This window comes from Vanessa tameamea, chromosome 24 (genome assembly GCF_037043105.1).
Source record: "Vanessa tameamea isolate UH-Manoa-2023 chromosome 24, ilVanTame1 primary haplotype, whole genome shotgun sequence".
Classification (NCBI taxonomy): Eukaryota; Metazoa; Arthropoda; class Insecta; order Lepidoptera; family Nymphalidae; genus Vanessa; species Vanessa tameamea.
The window spans coordinates 5112076-5128889 of record NC_087332.1 but is presented as its reverse complement, the minus strand read 5'-3'; the positions used below and the strand labels follow the sequence as shown (position 1 = coordinate 5128889).

At 33.8% G+C, this 16814-nt stretch overlaps 2 protein-coding genes across 2 annotated transcripts; one reads left to right on the top strand and one right to left on the bottom strand.

Annotated features, from left to right (window-relative positions):
• The first annotated feature begins 256 nt into the window (after nucleotides 1-256).
• Nucleotides 257-6937, top strand: LOC113402745 (DNA mismatch repair protein Mlh1). The gene is made up of 11 exons (XM_026643055.2): nucleotides 257-599; nucleotides 698-761; nucleotides 1472-1671; nucleotides 2079-2349; nucleotides 2911-3067; nucleotides 3406-3489; nucleotides 3687-3829; nucleotides 4534-5084; nucleotides 5356-5492; nucleotides 5986-6111; nucleotides 6598-6937. Exons 1-11 carry the CDS (start codon nucleotides 487-489, stop codon nucleotides 6897-6899), a joined length of 2148 nt encoding a protein of 715 aa, XP_026498840.2. The 5' UTR covers nucleotides 257-486; the 3' UTR covers nucleotides 6900-6937.
• A 606-nt stretch (nucleotides 6938-7543) lies between these two features.
• On the bottom strand, nucleotides 7544-14932 carry LOC113402743 (DNA replication licensing factor Mcm6). Its single transcript, XM_026643052.2, has 14 exons — nucleotides 14780-14932; nucleotides 14116-14539; nucleotides 13496-13687; nucleotides 13043-13215; nucleotides 12714-12837; nucleotides 12472-12610; nucleotides 12052-12209; nucleotides 11792-11944; nucleotides 11098-11403; nucleotides 10785-10963; nucleotides 10162-10277; nucleotides 8728-8859; nucleotides 8374-8519; nucleotides 7544-7711 (listed from the first exon to the last, which is right to left on the bottom strand). Exons 1-14 carry the CDS (start codon nucleotides 14869-14871, stop codon nucleotides 7595-7597), a joined length of 2451 nt encoding a protein of 816 aa, XP_026498837.2. The 5' UTR covers nucleotides 14872-14932; the 3' UTR covers nucleotides 7544-7594.
• Nucleotides 14933-16814: the final 1882 nt, after the last annotated feature.

Here is a 16814-nt window from a genome sequence, read left to right as displayed (position 1 = left end):
ATGTACATAGATTAGCATCATAGAATAGTAGAATTTTGACATTAAAAATAAATGATTTTGCTTTACGGATAGTCGGATAACCATAATATAGTAAATGACTAAATGGACAAAATCCTAGAGTAATCGTGTTATGAAATATTAACTCTTTGTTAAAACTATGCTGCGAATAAGGAAACGTTGGTCAAAATTATGTCTAAGTGACAATATATCTGTCAAATTTGAAAAATACGCTAATGGCGGCAAAATAAACCTTCGTACTTTTAGTAAATTGAAAGAGTAAGCATAGTGATTTTACACTCAATACTCATTAATTGTTATTGGCTTATTGGTTATTGGGAACGTAGTTCGTCCTCACCTCACTCCTCAGTCCTCTACCATATTTGATATTTCCTCAAAGCCGAAAAATTAACGATTTGTTAAAGGCAAATAATTCTGATGTACGCCACAGCCATATTTAAATAATAATAACAACATAAAAACTTAATAATGAATGAACCTGGTGTTATAAGAAAATTGGATGAGAATGTAGTCAACCGAATAGCAGCTGGTGAGATAGTTCAGAGACCGGCTAATGCTTTAAAAGAATTAATCGAAAACAGGTCTGTTGACAAATAGATCACAAATAATAAATAACAATATAACTTTAAATATACCAAGAATCTCAAAACGATTGTTTATTTAATATTTGTGATTTCAGCTTGGACGCCCATGCAACAAATATAATTATTACTGTCAAAGCAGGAGGCTTAAAATATTTACAGGTAATGTGATTTATTATTTAGAACTTGAGTAATTTAAATTGAAAATATACCTATATATTATTTATATTATATAATTTTATTTGAACTTGAAAGGAATCAAATTGGTAAATATTAAATGGAAATAATTTTATTTTTTTTTTCAATTCCTGATTTATAAGGTACACACTTGTAATTATTTTAAGGCATCTCACATTTTTGAAAAGAGTATGGCTTGGTACCTTGAAAGATCAATATTTTTTTTTATAATTAGCCCTAATAATAACCGTTCTCTTTGACTATTTAGTATTTAATATAAAAGTGAAATGTATTTAAATGTTGAGTTATATTCTAATTTATAATTGAGTTGTCAGAGATGGGCACTGTAATTAGTGGTAATGAGGAGTAAGACTACCTCGCTCAACAAACTTTCAAATTGCAAAGATACTGGGTGCCCTCAATTAGGTTGCCAAAACATTTGATTTAGTTATATGTTCTGTGAATGAGTGCAGTAAAACAACATTGTACATCTTATATAATTATCACACAACAATATTGTACTGCAGCAGAATTGTCCTGTAATGATATATATAAACACAGGCTTAGGAAACCTGCAAGTGTCTAATTTTACTGAATGTCACATAAGCTCCGAACCTAAAAGGAGAAGGAGCTTAGTCCAGCAGTGATGCATTTGCATTTTGTTAAGTAACTGCTATTTTTTTTTTTTATTATAGATACAAGATAATGGAACAGGTATTAGAAGTGACAGTCTGGACATTGTCTGTGAAAGATTTACCACTTCAAAGTTACGAGAATATGAGGATTTGCAGGCTATCAATACATATGGGTTCAGGGGAGAAGCCCTAGCTAGTATAAGTCATATAGCTCACTTGACTATTTTGACTAAAACACAACATGACAAATGTGCTTATAAGTAAGCTTAGTTTTCTTCGGATTGTTAAGAATTAAAAATTGATATAACAGCCAAGAAAAATAATATTAAAATAACTTAATTTTATTTTTCTTGAGCTGATATGGATATAGATTGTCTAATGGATTTATTATACTAATTATAATGGAATTCATAATAATTTGTTACCTATAACATCTCATATAACAATATATAATTTAAAATATTAAAAATTATAAGTATTTAATGTTAAAAATATATATATATATTTAACATAGGGTAGTTTACCTAATGAGTGTGTATATAAGAGTGGAATATGGTCTTTTAAATATTTTGAGGCAATGGAATAATTTTTTTATAAGTAAACTCTAGTTGTTTGAATTTTAACATTGAGATATTGGACATAAATAGTTAAAACTATTATTTTATAGAGCTTCCTATGAAAATGGAAAACTTAAAGGGCCAGTGAAAGCATGTGCGGGCAATAATGGCACACAAATAACTGTTGAAGATTTATTCTTCAATGTCATAGCTCGGAAAAAGGCACTCCGCAGCCCCAATGAAGAATACACCCATATAATGGAAGTGGTCGGAGGGTATGCAATACATAATAGTCATGTGGGATTTCACCTGAAGAAATTTGGTGAAAACACCGATATAAAAACTCCCATCAAGTCATCCGTAGTGGAAAACGTCAGAATTGTGAGTTAGATAATTAGAACTTCTCTTCTGAAATTCTATAATATCAATAGAACTCCTAACTTGTGAGATTATTTTTTAATTGATAAACGATACAATACGAAATGTCCGTGTCGTTACTCGGAGCCGACTGGCATCGCGTTGCCACGTTCATTAATGGCCAAAGTGAGTTCTATCTACTACGTAACAATGTTCATATTCCTCTGAATCAGCTAACCGCGCGACTGTAGGACGACGTAAGCACGCACTTCCAGAAAAGGACGCTTGCGTTTCTTGGTGATGCGTAATAAATAGAATTTGTACGATTAGCGAACACGTCAACGCGACGAAAGAGCGGTGGTAAAGTAAAAAAAATAAACCGGCCAAGTGCGAGTAGGACTCGCGCACGAACGGTTCCTTACCATAATCTATAAAAACGGCAAATGAAATCATGTGTTTTGAATGCCCCCGAGAGATTACGCTCAAAACCAAGGGCTTCAAGTACATACTGAGACACAGGAGTGTAACGACTTAAATTAGGGCTCCTACTGACATAAAAATTCAATTTAATTAATTCAATTTCAGATACATGGTAACTCAATAGCTCGCGAGCTGCTCGAGATAGAACTGACAGATCCAACATTAAAGCTGTCCCTTCACGGCTACGTGACCAATGTAAACTACTCACATAAGAAAGGCACCATGCTTTTATTCATTAACCATAGATTAGTCGATTCTCTTTGTAAGTAAATACTACATTTGATATTCCTATTATCTGATCTAAATCTATACTAATATTATTAATGCGAAAGTAACTCTGTTTGTCTATCTCAAGGAAGGACATGAGCTACTCTTTTATACATAAACGTACGACCGAGACCGTACGATGGGGGGGGGGGGGGTCATAACTCATGCGAAAAGCCGCGGGCGAAAATTAGCATTACATATTTGTTGAACGAACACGTTGAGAACTCGTTAATCGTAAATCAATTAAGGAATCGACTATCGCTGAAGCTACATACCATTAAGTTTGTATTCCGCTAAACATTTTTTAAATTTACCGACGATATTTGTTTTCAGCCATCCGTAAAGCAGTGGACTCTGTGTATGCGACGTATTTACCGAAAAACGCGCATTCCTTCGTCTATCTCAGCCTTGAATTGGGTAATTAATAAATCAATAAATATATTTTTTACTCCTTATATTAATCTAAAACATTTTTAGTACTTTAATAGTACAGAGAAAGTAGTGTGCTGGTAAAATCTCTTCAAGGGATAAGTCATGTCTTTTAAACTCAGTTCTCTTTAGATAAAATAAATAATAATTACATAATCGTATTAATAATATTTATTTTGTAATAGATCCAAGAAACGTCGATGTAAATGTTCATCCAACGAAACATGAAGTTCAATTCTTATACGAGGAGCAAATAATAGATAGAATAAAAACAGTCATAGAAAACAAACTGCTCAGCTGTAACTCTTCTAGGGTTATGTATACTCAGGTAACGTTAGCATTTATAAAGCTTCTTAAATCTTAAGAAGATTTACTGGTATGGTTTATCACATTGCATACATACGGGGATAAGTGACATTTTGTTAATTTAATTTCACGCTTAATATTTTCCGAGATATTTAAAAGTAACAAATACAGAAAATGTACAAATATTGTATAGATAAATGATAAATCTATTTTAGCTCCGCCCCCGCGCGTATTGGGAAGAAGGGTGGGGGGGGGTGCAGGTATTAGGTAGCCTACGCGTTAGGTCAGGGCATTATTATTATTTTATCTTATCATTACATTACACATTTATTATATTAGTAGGAAAACATTTATTATTATTACAAAGCCGAGCAGACGTTGGTCTGTTTATTTATTTTTAAAAATTGTCATGGCGATTAAACGGTTAAACGGTATAGCGTTATCTTGCGACGGGTTTCAGCAAAGCGGATAATATAAAACCTCTAAGAAAAATCACAAATATGTGGCGTGTGTGATATATTTGATCTTGAGGTTTTTCTTTCGTAGCTTTTGATAAATTTTAGACACTCCGTAATTTTACCTAACGCTTCTATATTGAATAAAGATTTTATTTGATTAGAGGAATTATCTAAATAGGTAACAGGATTAGGTACTTAGTTAATTATTGTCTGGGTTGAGAACCGCTCCCATATGCCTCTTATTAGTAACGTAATTTTAATACCTCAGGCCAGACTCCCAGGAGCAACAATGGTTGAAGAAATTGTTAAGAAAACAACAGATGGTGCAAAAGTATACGCTAAAGATTTAGTAAGAGTCGATTCTGATACGCAGAAAATCGACAAATTCTTCCGAACGGTATCAAAATCGGAAACTACAATAGAACAAGCCACAGACACACATAAAGAAACAATTAAAATTGACCAAGATATTCAACATACAGTTTTAGAGGGAGCAGGAGACGATCTAAATAATTCCTTATTCTTAGAACCTAGTGAGAGCAAAAGTAAACCAGAAGGAAATATCAAAACGGCTGTTGTAGACAGCAATATTACATACATAGACCCGAAAGAGTCATTCAAAACCAGAACATTCCAGTATGAGAGGGTCGAAACTAAATTAACAAGCGTAAAACAGTTGCGTTTGGACGTGGAAAATAATTGTAATATGAATCTCAGGGAAATATTGGCTAATTTAATATTCATAGCGTGCATCGACAGCCAGAGGTCGCTGGTACAGCATTCTACTAAGTTGTACTTGTGTGACACTACCCGTTTAACGTGAGTATACTTCTGACTACCGATAGTATTAGGTAGTTTTTACCGATAGTATTTATTACCTAAAGTCGACAGAAAGTAACACAGAATTGATCCAGTGTAAAACTACAGGCAGAAGGGGTTAACACCTTATCATCCAGGGTTGGTCTTGCATTGGTGATGTACCATCTTATGATGGTTAATATTCTTACATTACCAAAATCTATATTGTGTCCTTTTATTTGGTTCATTTGCAGTAAACTAATTGTAATATGTTTATATATGTATATTTTAGTGAGGAACTGTTCTACGAGACGATACTGTACGATTTTCAAAACTTGGGATTAATTAAGTTATCGGATCCTCTGCCATTAGTGGAATTATTCGTGTTAGGACTTAGCTCACAGGAATCTCAGTGGGACCCAGAATTAGGTATGTGTCGATTAATTAACGAAGTTTTATAATTGAAGATAGAAAAATCTTTTATTTATAAAAAATAAATAACATAAGCAAAAATTAGAAATCAGAAGGATTCAACGAATTCAGGAAGATTTTTTTTGTATACTTATTATTGTAACAAAAAAAACTATTTGAAACCAGCTCTTAGACTATTTATGAATATGTTCTGTTGCCATTGTATCTATAAAAAAACGAGATTTAAGGTTAATTATAACCAACTAGCGATCGCTCGCGGCTTCGCTCACGTTGAAGGGGTGGCTGTCAGGTGTTAGGCATGTATAAGTAGGTTAGGCTATGTCTGACCTTGGAGTTCCAGTTTGCTTCATACTTAATTTAATGTTATTCTATTAAGTGGTTTGGTCGTGAAAAAGTAACAGACAGACATACAGAGTTACTTTAGCATTTATAATTTTAGTATATATTACGATTGTAGTAATTAAGAATAAATAATTGATGTATGATTTAGGTGATAAGCGAGACATGGCGAAGCAGATGGCGGAGTTACTTGTGAGCAAATGCTCGATGCTTTTTGAATACTTCTCTCTACAAATCAATAACCAGGGGGAGCTATTGGCCTTACCTTTACTTCTCGGTAAGAATTATCTTTGTGCAGACGCGTAACTAGCCTTTTCCAATGCAAAAAAAAAAATCGGTTTTTTCCTCCCTTTTATCGGAAATGAACTGTGGACTCTAGGGCTTTCACGTTGGCAACATTGTATGAACAGTGCAGCCCGTAACTTCAGTAAATTCAATCGGTTTTTAATAAAGAAAGCGTCTAAAATCTAAAATGTCTACTAAATAAAATTTTAACACCGATTTTACTGAAGCGATAAGGATTAAAAATTATGATATCCTTATATTTATTTTGCTGTGCACTTTTCAAATAACAGATACTGTTACATTTAAAATAAAAACCTTCGTTTGAGCAATGTTTTCGATAAGGGTACAATTTCATGTTTCGTAAATTTTTGAGTGCCTTTAAGAATAAATTAATATATTTCATGAAAATTTAAGGATAAACGTGATAATGAAAAATTACAAAATATGGATAAAATTTAATAGTTTGCTTATCTTACAGACGGTCACACTCCGTTCATGGGGGCGTTACCCACTTACCTCGTCCGGCTCGTCACGGAAGTGAACTGGAAATCTGAAAAGGAATGTTTCGATACATTCAGCCGACAAACCGCCATATTTTACTCCCAACCGAACCCCGATACAAAAGAAGAGGCATTGAAATCGGAAATGTGGAAACAGGAACATATAGTATTCCCGGCTATAAGAAGAAACTTTTTGCCCCCAACAAGTTTCACTGGCAATGGAGCTATATTACAAATTGCAAGCTTATGTGATCTTTACAAAGTATTCGAACGATGTTAGCGTTTAAGTCAAAACTGTATATTAATTAAATAAAATTTATTCATAACTATTTCTCATTAAATCTTTGGAAATGATGATGGAACTAAAAAAAAATATGATCACAAAATTATATACAAAAAGTTGAGAAACATAGTAGCTCATACGTACGCGTGTCATAAGTGAGTTACACGTTACAAAAATACGTAGTTTTTCTTGCTTAAATAGGAAACGAAATGACTGGTTTTTCAGTTCAGTTACTACATCATATATAATTATAAATGAGACTTTTTTGTAACGCCTGATTGAAAAATCTACTAAACCCGATATACATAAAAATTACGTGTTTCGGGGGTTTTAGTGCATAATATTAGTTTAAGTTTTACCCGCTCTAAATTAAGATAATAGGATTGTTCAAATCAAATAAACGTTAATATTGTGAATAGACGAGGTTACGTCCGTGTTTATAATGTCTTGCGACGCTGTAGAACAGCTGTCAATTTAGTGACTCGTGGGAAGTATCACGAAAGTGACACACTGCGCCGGAAAACCTACTTATTCACAAACTGTGCTAGACGAAAAGTAACTGACTTTTTAATTAGTAGTTTTATTTATTAATAGTTAGGGGATAGTCCTTTTGTCCATGATCGATGGAATTAAACAAAATATTTAAAAAATCAATGATTTATTACAAAGTACCAGCTTTAAACAGGAATGAGTTAAGTGTCAACAACATAATTGGGATGGACAACCAGGAGCGGGTCATCTTCTACTTCTTGCTCTGATGACTTGCTTGATTTAAGGCCTGTTGTTTGCAGTGGAATTATTACTTGGTCCTGAAATAACACATTACACAACTTTAACAAATTACTACCGACTACCTATTACAGACTACCTAGTGCGAATCGATACGGTGAGTTTCGTCTGTAAAACGCGGGATCGAATGTCGAGTGCACGTAAAATAAATAAATCGAGGGACAGTAGTAGGGGTGAAAGTGACAAAGGTTGTGGTGACCAGTGTTTACGCAGCAAACGTACGAGAAAGGAGGTAGTCCGATATGGACACTTCTAATGCCGTCAACATCTACCCACAACCTTCAGTCTCATGAACAAGACATTCGTAGATAATGTCGAAATATCGAGCACCACCAAATAAAAATAAAAAACATGGTAAATATCCCGTTTTAAATACTTGTAGTAATAAAAATAACCATGTTAATTTAAAATTTAACAAATTAAGCAATGAATCGTACGAAATCAGAATTTTTGTGTTGATTACATACAACTAACTTATATATTTAATGATAGTTCAAATGTAACTGATAAACGAAACACCAGACAGTCACTAGTGGACATTATAATAGTTTAGCCGACGCTTTCACTAACTTATTACAAGAGATTACATTTTAATCAAGCAACATGAAATTAATTTGTAATATTCATTGCAGTATCCATTGTTGTTAGATCGCGTATTATAATATTTATCTCCGATACTCACATGGTACATGAGCCTGTCGATGACCTTCTCAACTAGTGTTTTCCTCTCCAGCAGTTCGTCTTCGCTTTCTATTTGTCCCTGCGCCACAAGTCGCTCCAGATACCAGCTCACAACGGCGCTCTTGTGCATGCCTGAACTTTCCTCGCCTAGAAGTATACGTATATTAGAAATCTATACTATTATAAACGTGAAAGTACTTCTGTCTGTTAAGCCACGGGTTCAGTTATTATTAAATAAAATAATTATTCGCCATTCAGAAAAAATCATATTGATCTGTGTTATATTACATTATATGTATGATTTTATTTGGACTTTGCCTGTACGACTGTACGACAACTGTACGAAATATTTTACCTTTTGATTCCGCTTCGACTTCTGCCTTTCTCATGAACACGACAAGCATGTTACTAAGAGATTTATATTCCTCAAACGATAGTGTCAATTTCTTCTTTGATGCTTGATCTCCATTAACTTGACTCTCAGAACCTACAAACATAATATGATTTGGTTTAGTTAAGTTTATAACTTATACACAGATACACAAATACACAAATAATTCTAGCACAGATAAACACTATAAAAAAAGGTTACTTTCTGCCGACTTCTTTTAAACCACTCAAAGGAATTTTATGGGTATATTCACTGATAGAAAGAGCCATAAACGAAGATTTGTAGATAGCGATTTTCATTATTAATAAATTGCACCTGTGCGCTACCGGGTAGGTCTCCAGGATACTATGATAGAAGATATGACGACACATTAATGGTCATGATATTTGTCATGTAAAATATATATTCTATGTAATCATTAAATATATTTAAGTGCGATGGTAAGACTGATCGTACTTTAAAGCAAAAGAAACAGCAATCATATTAAAGCCACATGATATCAAAATAGTATTTTGAACATAATTAGCTTATCATTTGATGTAAATAGTTACATGGAATAGTATATTTTTTAAATCTAAAGATATATTAATCTAGAATTATTTGTAGTGCATAACATATCAGAGTTATATGCAAATCCCATGGGATCATTTGTTTAACGTTACTCCTTCTTTGAGTGAAACAAAGTATCAACCAATTTCAGAAGAATTAGAGAAGTTGTACATTATACATTAATTACATAATACCAGGGGCGGCCTTAGGGAGTGGCGAACAGGGCTATCGCCCGGGGCCTCGCTCTTGCAGGGGCCTCGCGCAAAAATCCAAGCAAAATTGAAATAGATTTTTTATTTAAAACTTTTGTTTTGATCCATAATTATTTATTAAGGTTATAAAATAACAGTAAATTAAAATAAAGTTAGTTAACTAATTAATTAATTCAGAACATAATTGATAATGTCGCGCCTCGAAACACTTGAAGATAGGTTTTTTAATCGCATAGTTCCCGGCCCATGCTTTAATAAAAGATTTTAGTCTAAGGAATACGCCAACTACATCCATTTAAAAAATTATAATTTCTTTATTTGTTAACTTTGTAATTATTTAAATGTAAAATATTTTAAAAGTACACAAATTTTATTTATTTGTATAACTTTACCATCACTCGTCAAACATAACAAATACCTAAACCAAACAACCAGACCTACTTTCGAATCACATACATACTTTTCACCGAGGACAGGGGGCCTCGCAAAGACCTAACGCCCGGAGCTTCGCAATGGGTAAGGCCACCGCTGCATAATACACAATAGTTGTAATTTATGTATTTATTTCAAATTATTAAATGAGGTATAATGATAAAAATTACTTATGATATATATAGCAAAAATGCATGGTACATACTTGCTGTTGCACTGGATATTTCTTGATCAACATCCATACTAGGTTCATACTGTGGGTCTTCTTCGTCCAAATGTATGTCAGGTTGCTCGACGCGAATTATAGATTTGTTAAGTAATCTGAAAATTATAACTTAATCGTTTTTATGTCATGAAAAAGCCGTGTAAAATTTTCTTTTCAATGCAATCTCTGATTTCATCAGTCTGTAAATAAGAATGGAAACAGGAAAAATGATTAATGTACATATACATAATCTGTTCCAACCATAACAGGAAAAAGCCAAATAAACAACATTGACAGCAAATTGACACGATATCATTGGTCGAGGGCTTGATTAATCTATGATAGTCACTATGGGAGCGTTCAAGTATTATGTATTATGGTACTCTGGAAAAATTGCGTTTTAAATGTCGACGAAACTGGTATCGGAATTAAGAAAGTTAAATTAAAGTGGAAATAAGTAGTTAAGTGCAATGGTGTCGTATTATACATAAAGATATATTTATCATAAACTCTTAGTAGTGCAGAACATAGCTGAGCAATCAGCAAAGCGCATGAAATACGTAAATCTAAGGTCTGTTTATCTCTTCTCCATCTTCCATTGGAACAGGCTATAGCGCGCTCACCGATAGGCCTCGTGCACGTGGTGCGGCGACACGTGTCCGCTGCAGTGCATCTTGGCCATGGCCTCGGCGAGGCGCACCATGGACTCGAGCTGGCGCACCGTGATGCGCCACGCGCCGCCCGCGCCGCCCTCGCGCGCCCGCAGCGCGCCGTAGTACTCCACCAGCAGCCGCCCCGCCTCCTGCGCGCCCAACGGACGTTCGGTTTAAACGTACGTGCTCAATTCGCTCAGAAACAGAAGTGGTTTAACAACAAAATGATAAAAAAAAAATTGTGCCTAAACTCATTAAAATCGTAGTGTTCATAAAACTTTACCTCTGTAATGAGCGGCTTGAATGACCTCGAAAAAGCGATGTATCGCAGCAGGTCCTCCCTCGAGTACACGCTGTCGTAGGTCTCCTCCTTGTTACAATGGAGGTCTACGATTTTCCTTGCTATAGCGTAGTCGACCATTTCGCTGCTTTCGTCTATCAGTATGAAGAAGAGATCGAAACGGGACATGATCGGCGCGCTTAGTGCGACATTCTGTTGTAACGACTTGGCTCGGTCGTATCGACCGCCGATAGGGTTCGCTGCGGCTAAGATGGACGTTCTCGCGTTTAAAGTCGCTCGTACTCCTGCCTGAAGGCAAAATAATGTAGAATAAGATTCTATGGAAATCCTTTTTAAATATGTATTATATATATGAAAGCAATTTAACTCAACTAACGAATAGTTGAGTTAAATTGCTTGATTTTGAGTACAAGTCTGAAATTATACTTAATTCAACTCTTTAAAACATTACATCAGTACTGCAATGTTTTACTGTTAGTCGTCAAAAAACTGTGTACCTACCCACCACCTAATATCAGTAAAAATAGATTTTATAATTTTGGCGTGTCACCTATCGACATTTTACATCCAAATGCTAAATATGCTGGAGACTCTTGTAGCTAGTGATCTACAGCTACATTTACCGTAGAATTGAAACAATTTACATCATCAAATAAATAATTAGAACAAAAAATACCTTAGCTATAGAAATGGTCTGTTGTTCCATAGCCTCGTGGATAGCGACTTGATCGCTGGGGTCCATTTTGTCGAATTCATCGATACAACACACGCCATTGTCGGCTAACATCAGCGCACCCGCTTCTATAACGAAGTCGAAAGATTCCTCGTCCTGTAACAGAAAGATTTAGGGAATCGCGTCAATATATCGAGCACACTTCGTAGGGTATAAAAAACCGAATATAACAAAATCAGTCGAAACGAGAGAAGGGGCGGCACCTTGACGACGGCGGCGGTGAGGCCGGCGGCCGAGGAGGCCTTCCCGCTGGTGTAGACGGCGCGCGGCGTCATGGTGCTGACCTGCTGCAGCAGCTGCGACTTGGCCGTGCTGGGGTCGCCCACCACGCACACGTTGATGTCGCCGCGCAGCGTCGTGCCTGCCGAATGGTATATTCATATTTGAACTGACCATTTAAGCACACACTTTTATCTTGTGATACATCATAGTTTCTTTTTTGTTTTTTTTAATAATTAACATCAATCTAGACATTGTACACTAAATTGCTAAACACGATAACGAATGATTTACAAGAAGAAGAAATGAGATTAGGAAATTATCAGAATCGATTTGTTTGATATATTTTTTAAATACATATGTATAATCAATAACCAGGTTTTGTATAAAAACTGTTTTCTCACCTTCAATAGTAGTTTTTGCGACACCTCCAAACAGCATCAACAATATGCCTCTCTTGACTTCATTATTACCGTGTATACTCGGAAATAGACTTGTGATGAGATTGTTGTACAGGTTACGATCTCTTGACATTTCATACACCTAAAAATTTTAAATATATGTGAAGGTTCCTAGACATAGTGTCTTTAATGAACTTAGGTCAATCCTGACATCCATTAATCCAATCCAAACAACCAAAGCCTACCTTATCCCATTCCTTGTCTGTCATCTGCTTCCTCATATCTTCAGTGGTTAGATCATCAGTAGCTAAATCTCCAGTACCAAAGCGTCTTGAAGTAGCTTGAACACTACAGGCTAAAAATGCTGTCCTGTAAAAGACACTCTCTATCAGGGTGTATGAATCAAAGAAAGAATAACACAGTTTTAGAGGAATGAGCTTCAAATACTTGGTAGTAGGGCTTTGTGCAAGCCCATGTGTGTAGATTACCACAACACAATTACAATTGGTAATCTTTTTTTTTTCTGAAATAATTTATTCAACAGGTTTTACATTGGTTTTAAACAAAAACATACTTATAATGTAACTCTCGGACTCCTAAAGCCTTTAGTCCTTTAATGCCTTCCATTTGACCTTCATTAGCCATTCTTGTTCTTGTTGTGAGTTCTGCTTTAGCACCAGGTAAAGACAGAGAGCCCACATCTGGGACAACTATAAGTGTACCTGTGAAATCATAACGATCTCCTGCCTGTAATAAAACAGAACATTATATAATTTTTTAAGTGATTTAGTACTTCTCTCTATTGATAAAATATTGACATCCAATCTATGCCTAAATTAAAAGTTATTATTGATATCTCTGTTTGAAGTTATAGACTTTGACATAGTTTAACAGATCACCATGAATGTTTGTACCTATATGTATTTTTTTATAAAGAATTGGTATTTAAACACAGTTACTAAATAAGTATCAAAATACTTTAAGCCAGATATTTAAGTGAGCTTCTTCATTAAGTTTTAGGTATTACCTGCACAGACTCCACAGCCTCAGCTCTTAAAATAACTTCAAGTGAACGAGGTATGCATCCTCTAGGCAGCTCTGCCTGTGTCTCCTGAATGCGAATCTTTTGGAAGTCAACAAAAATGGATTTATCAGCATCCAGCATAAAACGACGACGATTCGCACATACAGGATTTCGACATATTGTTGGTATTGTGTACTGAAAACATCAAACAAATTACTTAATAATATTATAAGATAATTTTTAAGCAGTAATACATTTTTCTATGGTAAAAATATCATTGAAATTGTTCACTTCATATTTACTTGTCCACTATATATAACTTCTATGAAGTTAATTTGCTGCACGAAAATGTTTACATGTACATAAAACTATTGTTTATCTTACTAAGTATGTGGTGATTACATTGATAATTTGTAATATGTTGAATAGTAACAAAAATGTATTGATCACACTAAAATTCCCTTGAATATATGATAAATAACAGTATGTAAATAAAATTGCCTTTTCTAAAAAGTTATCAATACAGTAAAGAGTATATTTTTTAATGATTAATTATTTAGTAAATAAAAAAGGAGACATATAGAGAATTGGGAATTTACTGTATGAATGTAGTTATTACAAACCTTAAACTGTTGTTCAACATTTTTAATGACAGTCTGGCAATCCAAACACACAAATGTACCTAACACAAGTTCGGGGTGAACGGGATGTGTCCTCACAATCTGTCCTGATATCCTTATTAAGGTACCAATTTTGGCAGTTGTCAATTCTCTCACTTTATGCCGAGTTGGCACATCGACAAATGAAATATAGCATTCTTTATCTTGTAAATCTTTTTTCATGCTACTATCAGCGAGACTTAACACATAATTCAATATAGCCTGGTTCAAAAATGGGTATATTCTGTAATATTCTTCTATTATTGTTGTCGCTAAATTTTGATTATATTTCTCAACATCATCAAAGCTGACTTCTAATGTACTTAACTCTGGTTTAAGAAGCTCTTTAGCCTGTTTTTCATATTTGAGTTCATTGTCTTCTTTGAATCTATAACAAATATTAAATGCTTTTACTTTACCTTAAAACTTAGCTGTACATTAGCCACATTTGATAGTTTATAGATTCTCACTCCATTCTTTTACCATAGAAACTTTTTCGAAAAAATATAATTTCTATGCCACAAGAAATAATAAAACTTTGTGGCAGAAAATAGAAGAACATTAATTAAACACCTTAAAAATAACTCTCTTTAAATATTATTTAGTTAGAAAAACAAAAAGTATTTACTCTTCTAAAAAATCTTGAAACAATTTCTGGCACCGAACTCCAACCTCATCTTTAACTTGACTTTGAGTGGCATAAGTATCTGCTACATCCATGATTATGAAATCTTATTTTAATCTTTGTTAAGCTAATACTATAACTAACTGTTTAGTCCTATCTTAAACTCATGTACACTGAAACTCATTGAATCACACCGGTGGGGAATTATTTGTCTTTAATATACAATTGAAGAATTGTATTTACGAGATTTCACTTCCTACACGAAATCAATAGCCTCCGAATAACATTAATTTATTAAAAACACTGTATACTAATGTGAAATTGTGATTTTAAAATAAATTGTAACATGCATATGCAAAGAATTTAAGCTCTTTGAAATGACAGTTGAGTGTTTTGGCGGGAATTAGTTTCGTTCAGAAATATTATTGTATTTGCATCGGTCTCACAAGAATATACAAGTTACAAAAATGTAAAAATATCTTTATTTATTTATATATCTCGTAGATAAATTACTTTAAATATATATCATTTAATATATATATATTTATATATCATCCGCTTTAGTTTAATTGACGTAAAACTTATTTTTTTCTTATTTATTCTATTACGGGATGTCAATTTAAAAATATAGTTTACAGTCCGGTCACAACTTCACAGTTAATTTACCTCTAGCTATTAAGTTGGCTAGCTCGTGCAATGACAGGTATGTAAAATAATGTTACCTGCTATTAAACAATTCCCGTATGTTGAAAAATAATTCTCTAATAATCTTAAATTATAACATTTCAATTTTATAATTTAAGATTAATGATTATTACATAAAATTACAATTTTTATAAATGAATAGATTTGTACCAATATGCGTCATGGTATTATTCACCTTCCATCCACGGCATACAGTATATATAGTAAAAAAAATTCTAAGTGCGTACAAGTGAAATCGTTAAATGAATGGTGTAAATTATGTATAAGTGTAAATTAAATGTTGTAGGTTTATTAACTAAGGCTTTTTAAATTTCAGGTGTGTCTGAGAAAACCATCAGCACCATTACTAAAGAAGATGAAATTGCTGCTTCCACATCTTGAAAAATTAGCAGAAAATGCAGTAAATCTGACCGATGCAGCTTTCCAATCAATTGATACTGAGGCATGGCAAAACAATGTAAACATGTTCATCATATTAAAGAAAAACCAAACAGATGAATACGTAGACGATGAAATTGAAAAAAATATTATACAAGTAAACAATGGCTCGGATACTGAATCTGATACCAGTTCTGATTATTCGTTCTCTTCTTATGATATCCATTTAGATCATTCTTATTCTAAATAAAAGCTTTGACCAATCCGTTTTACTTATTACCAAAAAATAATTATATAGTTATAATAATATGTTTATGACTATACAGGGTTTAAAGGAGGAAGTGTGCAGTATAATAAAACGACTGATTTGTAGATAGCAGTATTGTGGAATGCAATGGATGAATGAGTGTTTATTTAGATAAATGTTTCGGGTATATATACAAAAGTTTCGGTAGCAAAAACGACCCCTTCCAGAGTCTAATGTTTCAAATAGGTAGTTTTTTTTGTGCATAAATGTGGTATGCGCTTGGAGTAGCCTGTGGAGTTATTTACGACGTAATGATGGCGTGCAGATGTTGTATACGATGGAGTGGCTATCTAGTGGCTAGCGTCGTAACGACAAACAGATGTGTTGCTACAAAGGGGGCAGGAGCTACAGGGGGGAGGAGCATTGGTACAGAAGTAAATAGTAATTTTATATGAAGGGCAGCTTGATATCTTTCTGCTATTACCACCAAATATTTCCTTGTCTATCACAAATTCCTAATTTTATACAAAGGATTTTTAGAAACTATCTATAGCACCACATTGCACAAGTTAGCCAACTTAACAGTCAGAGGTAAAATAACTGTGAACGGACTATAGTATAAATATACATATTAAGTAATAACATTTGTATTTTCTTCATTATGAAATTATCAACAAATTATATAAATAATAACCCGTGATGTCCAAG

Excerpts from the sequence above, each read along its gene's own strand:
- LOC113402745 (XM_026643055.2), top strand. The coding sequence starts at position 487 with ATGAATGAACCTGGTGTTATAAGAAAATTGGATGAGAATGTAGTCAAC. Across the intron at positions 762-1,471 it reads GAGGCTTAAAATATTTACAG|ATACAAGATAATGGAACAGG; the intron begins GTAATGTGATTT and ends TTTTTATTATAG. Across the intron at positions 2,350-2,910 it reads TAGTGGAAAACGTCAGAATT|ATACATGGTAACTCAATAGC; the intron begins GTGAGTTAGATA and ends ATTCAATTTCAG.
- LOC113402743 (XM_026643052.2), bottom strand. The coding sequence starts at position 14,871 with ATGGATGTAGCAGATACTTATGCCACTCAAAGTCAAGTTAAAGATGAG. Across the intron at positions 14,540-14,779 it reads TTTCAAGATTTTTTAGAAGA|ATTCAAAGAAGACAATGAAC; the intron begins GTAAATACTTTT and ends TATTTGTTATAG. Across the intron at positions 10,278-10,784 it reads CACGTGCACGAGGCCTATCG|ATTACTTAACAAATCTATAA; the intron begins GTGAGCGCGCTA and ends TATAATTTTCAG.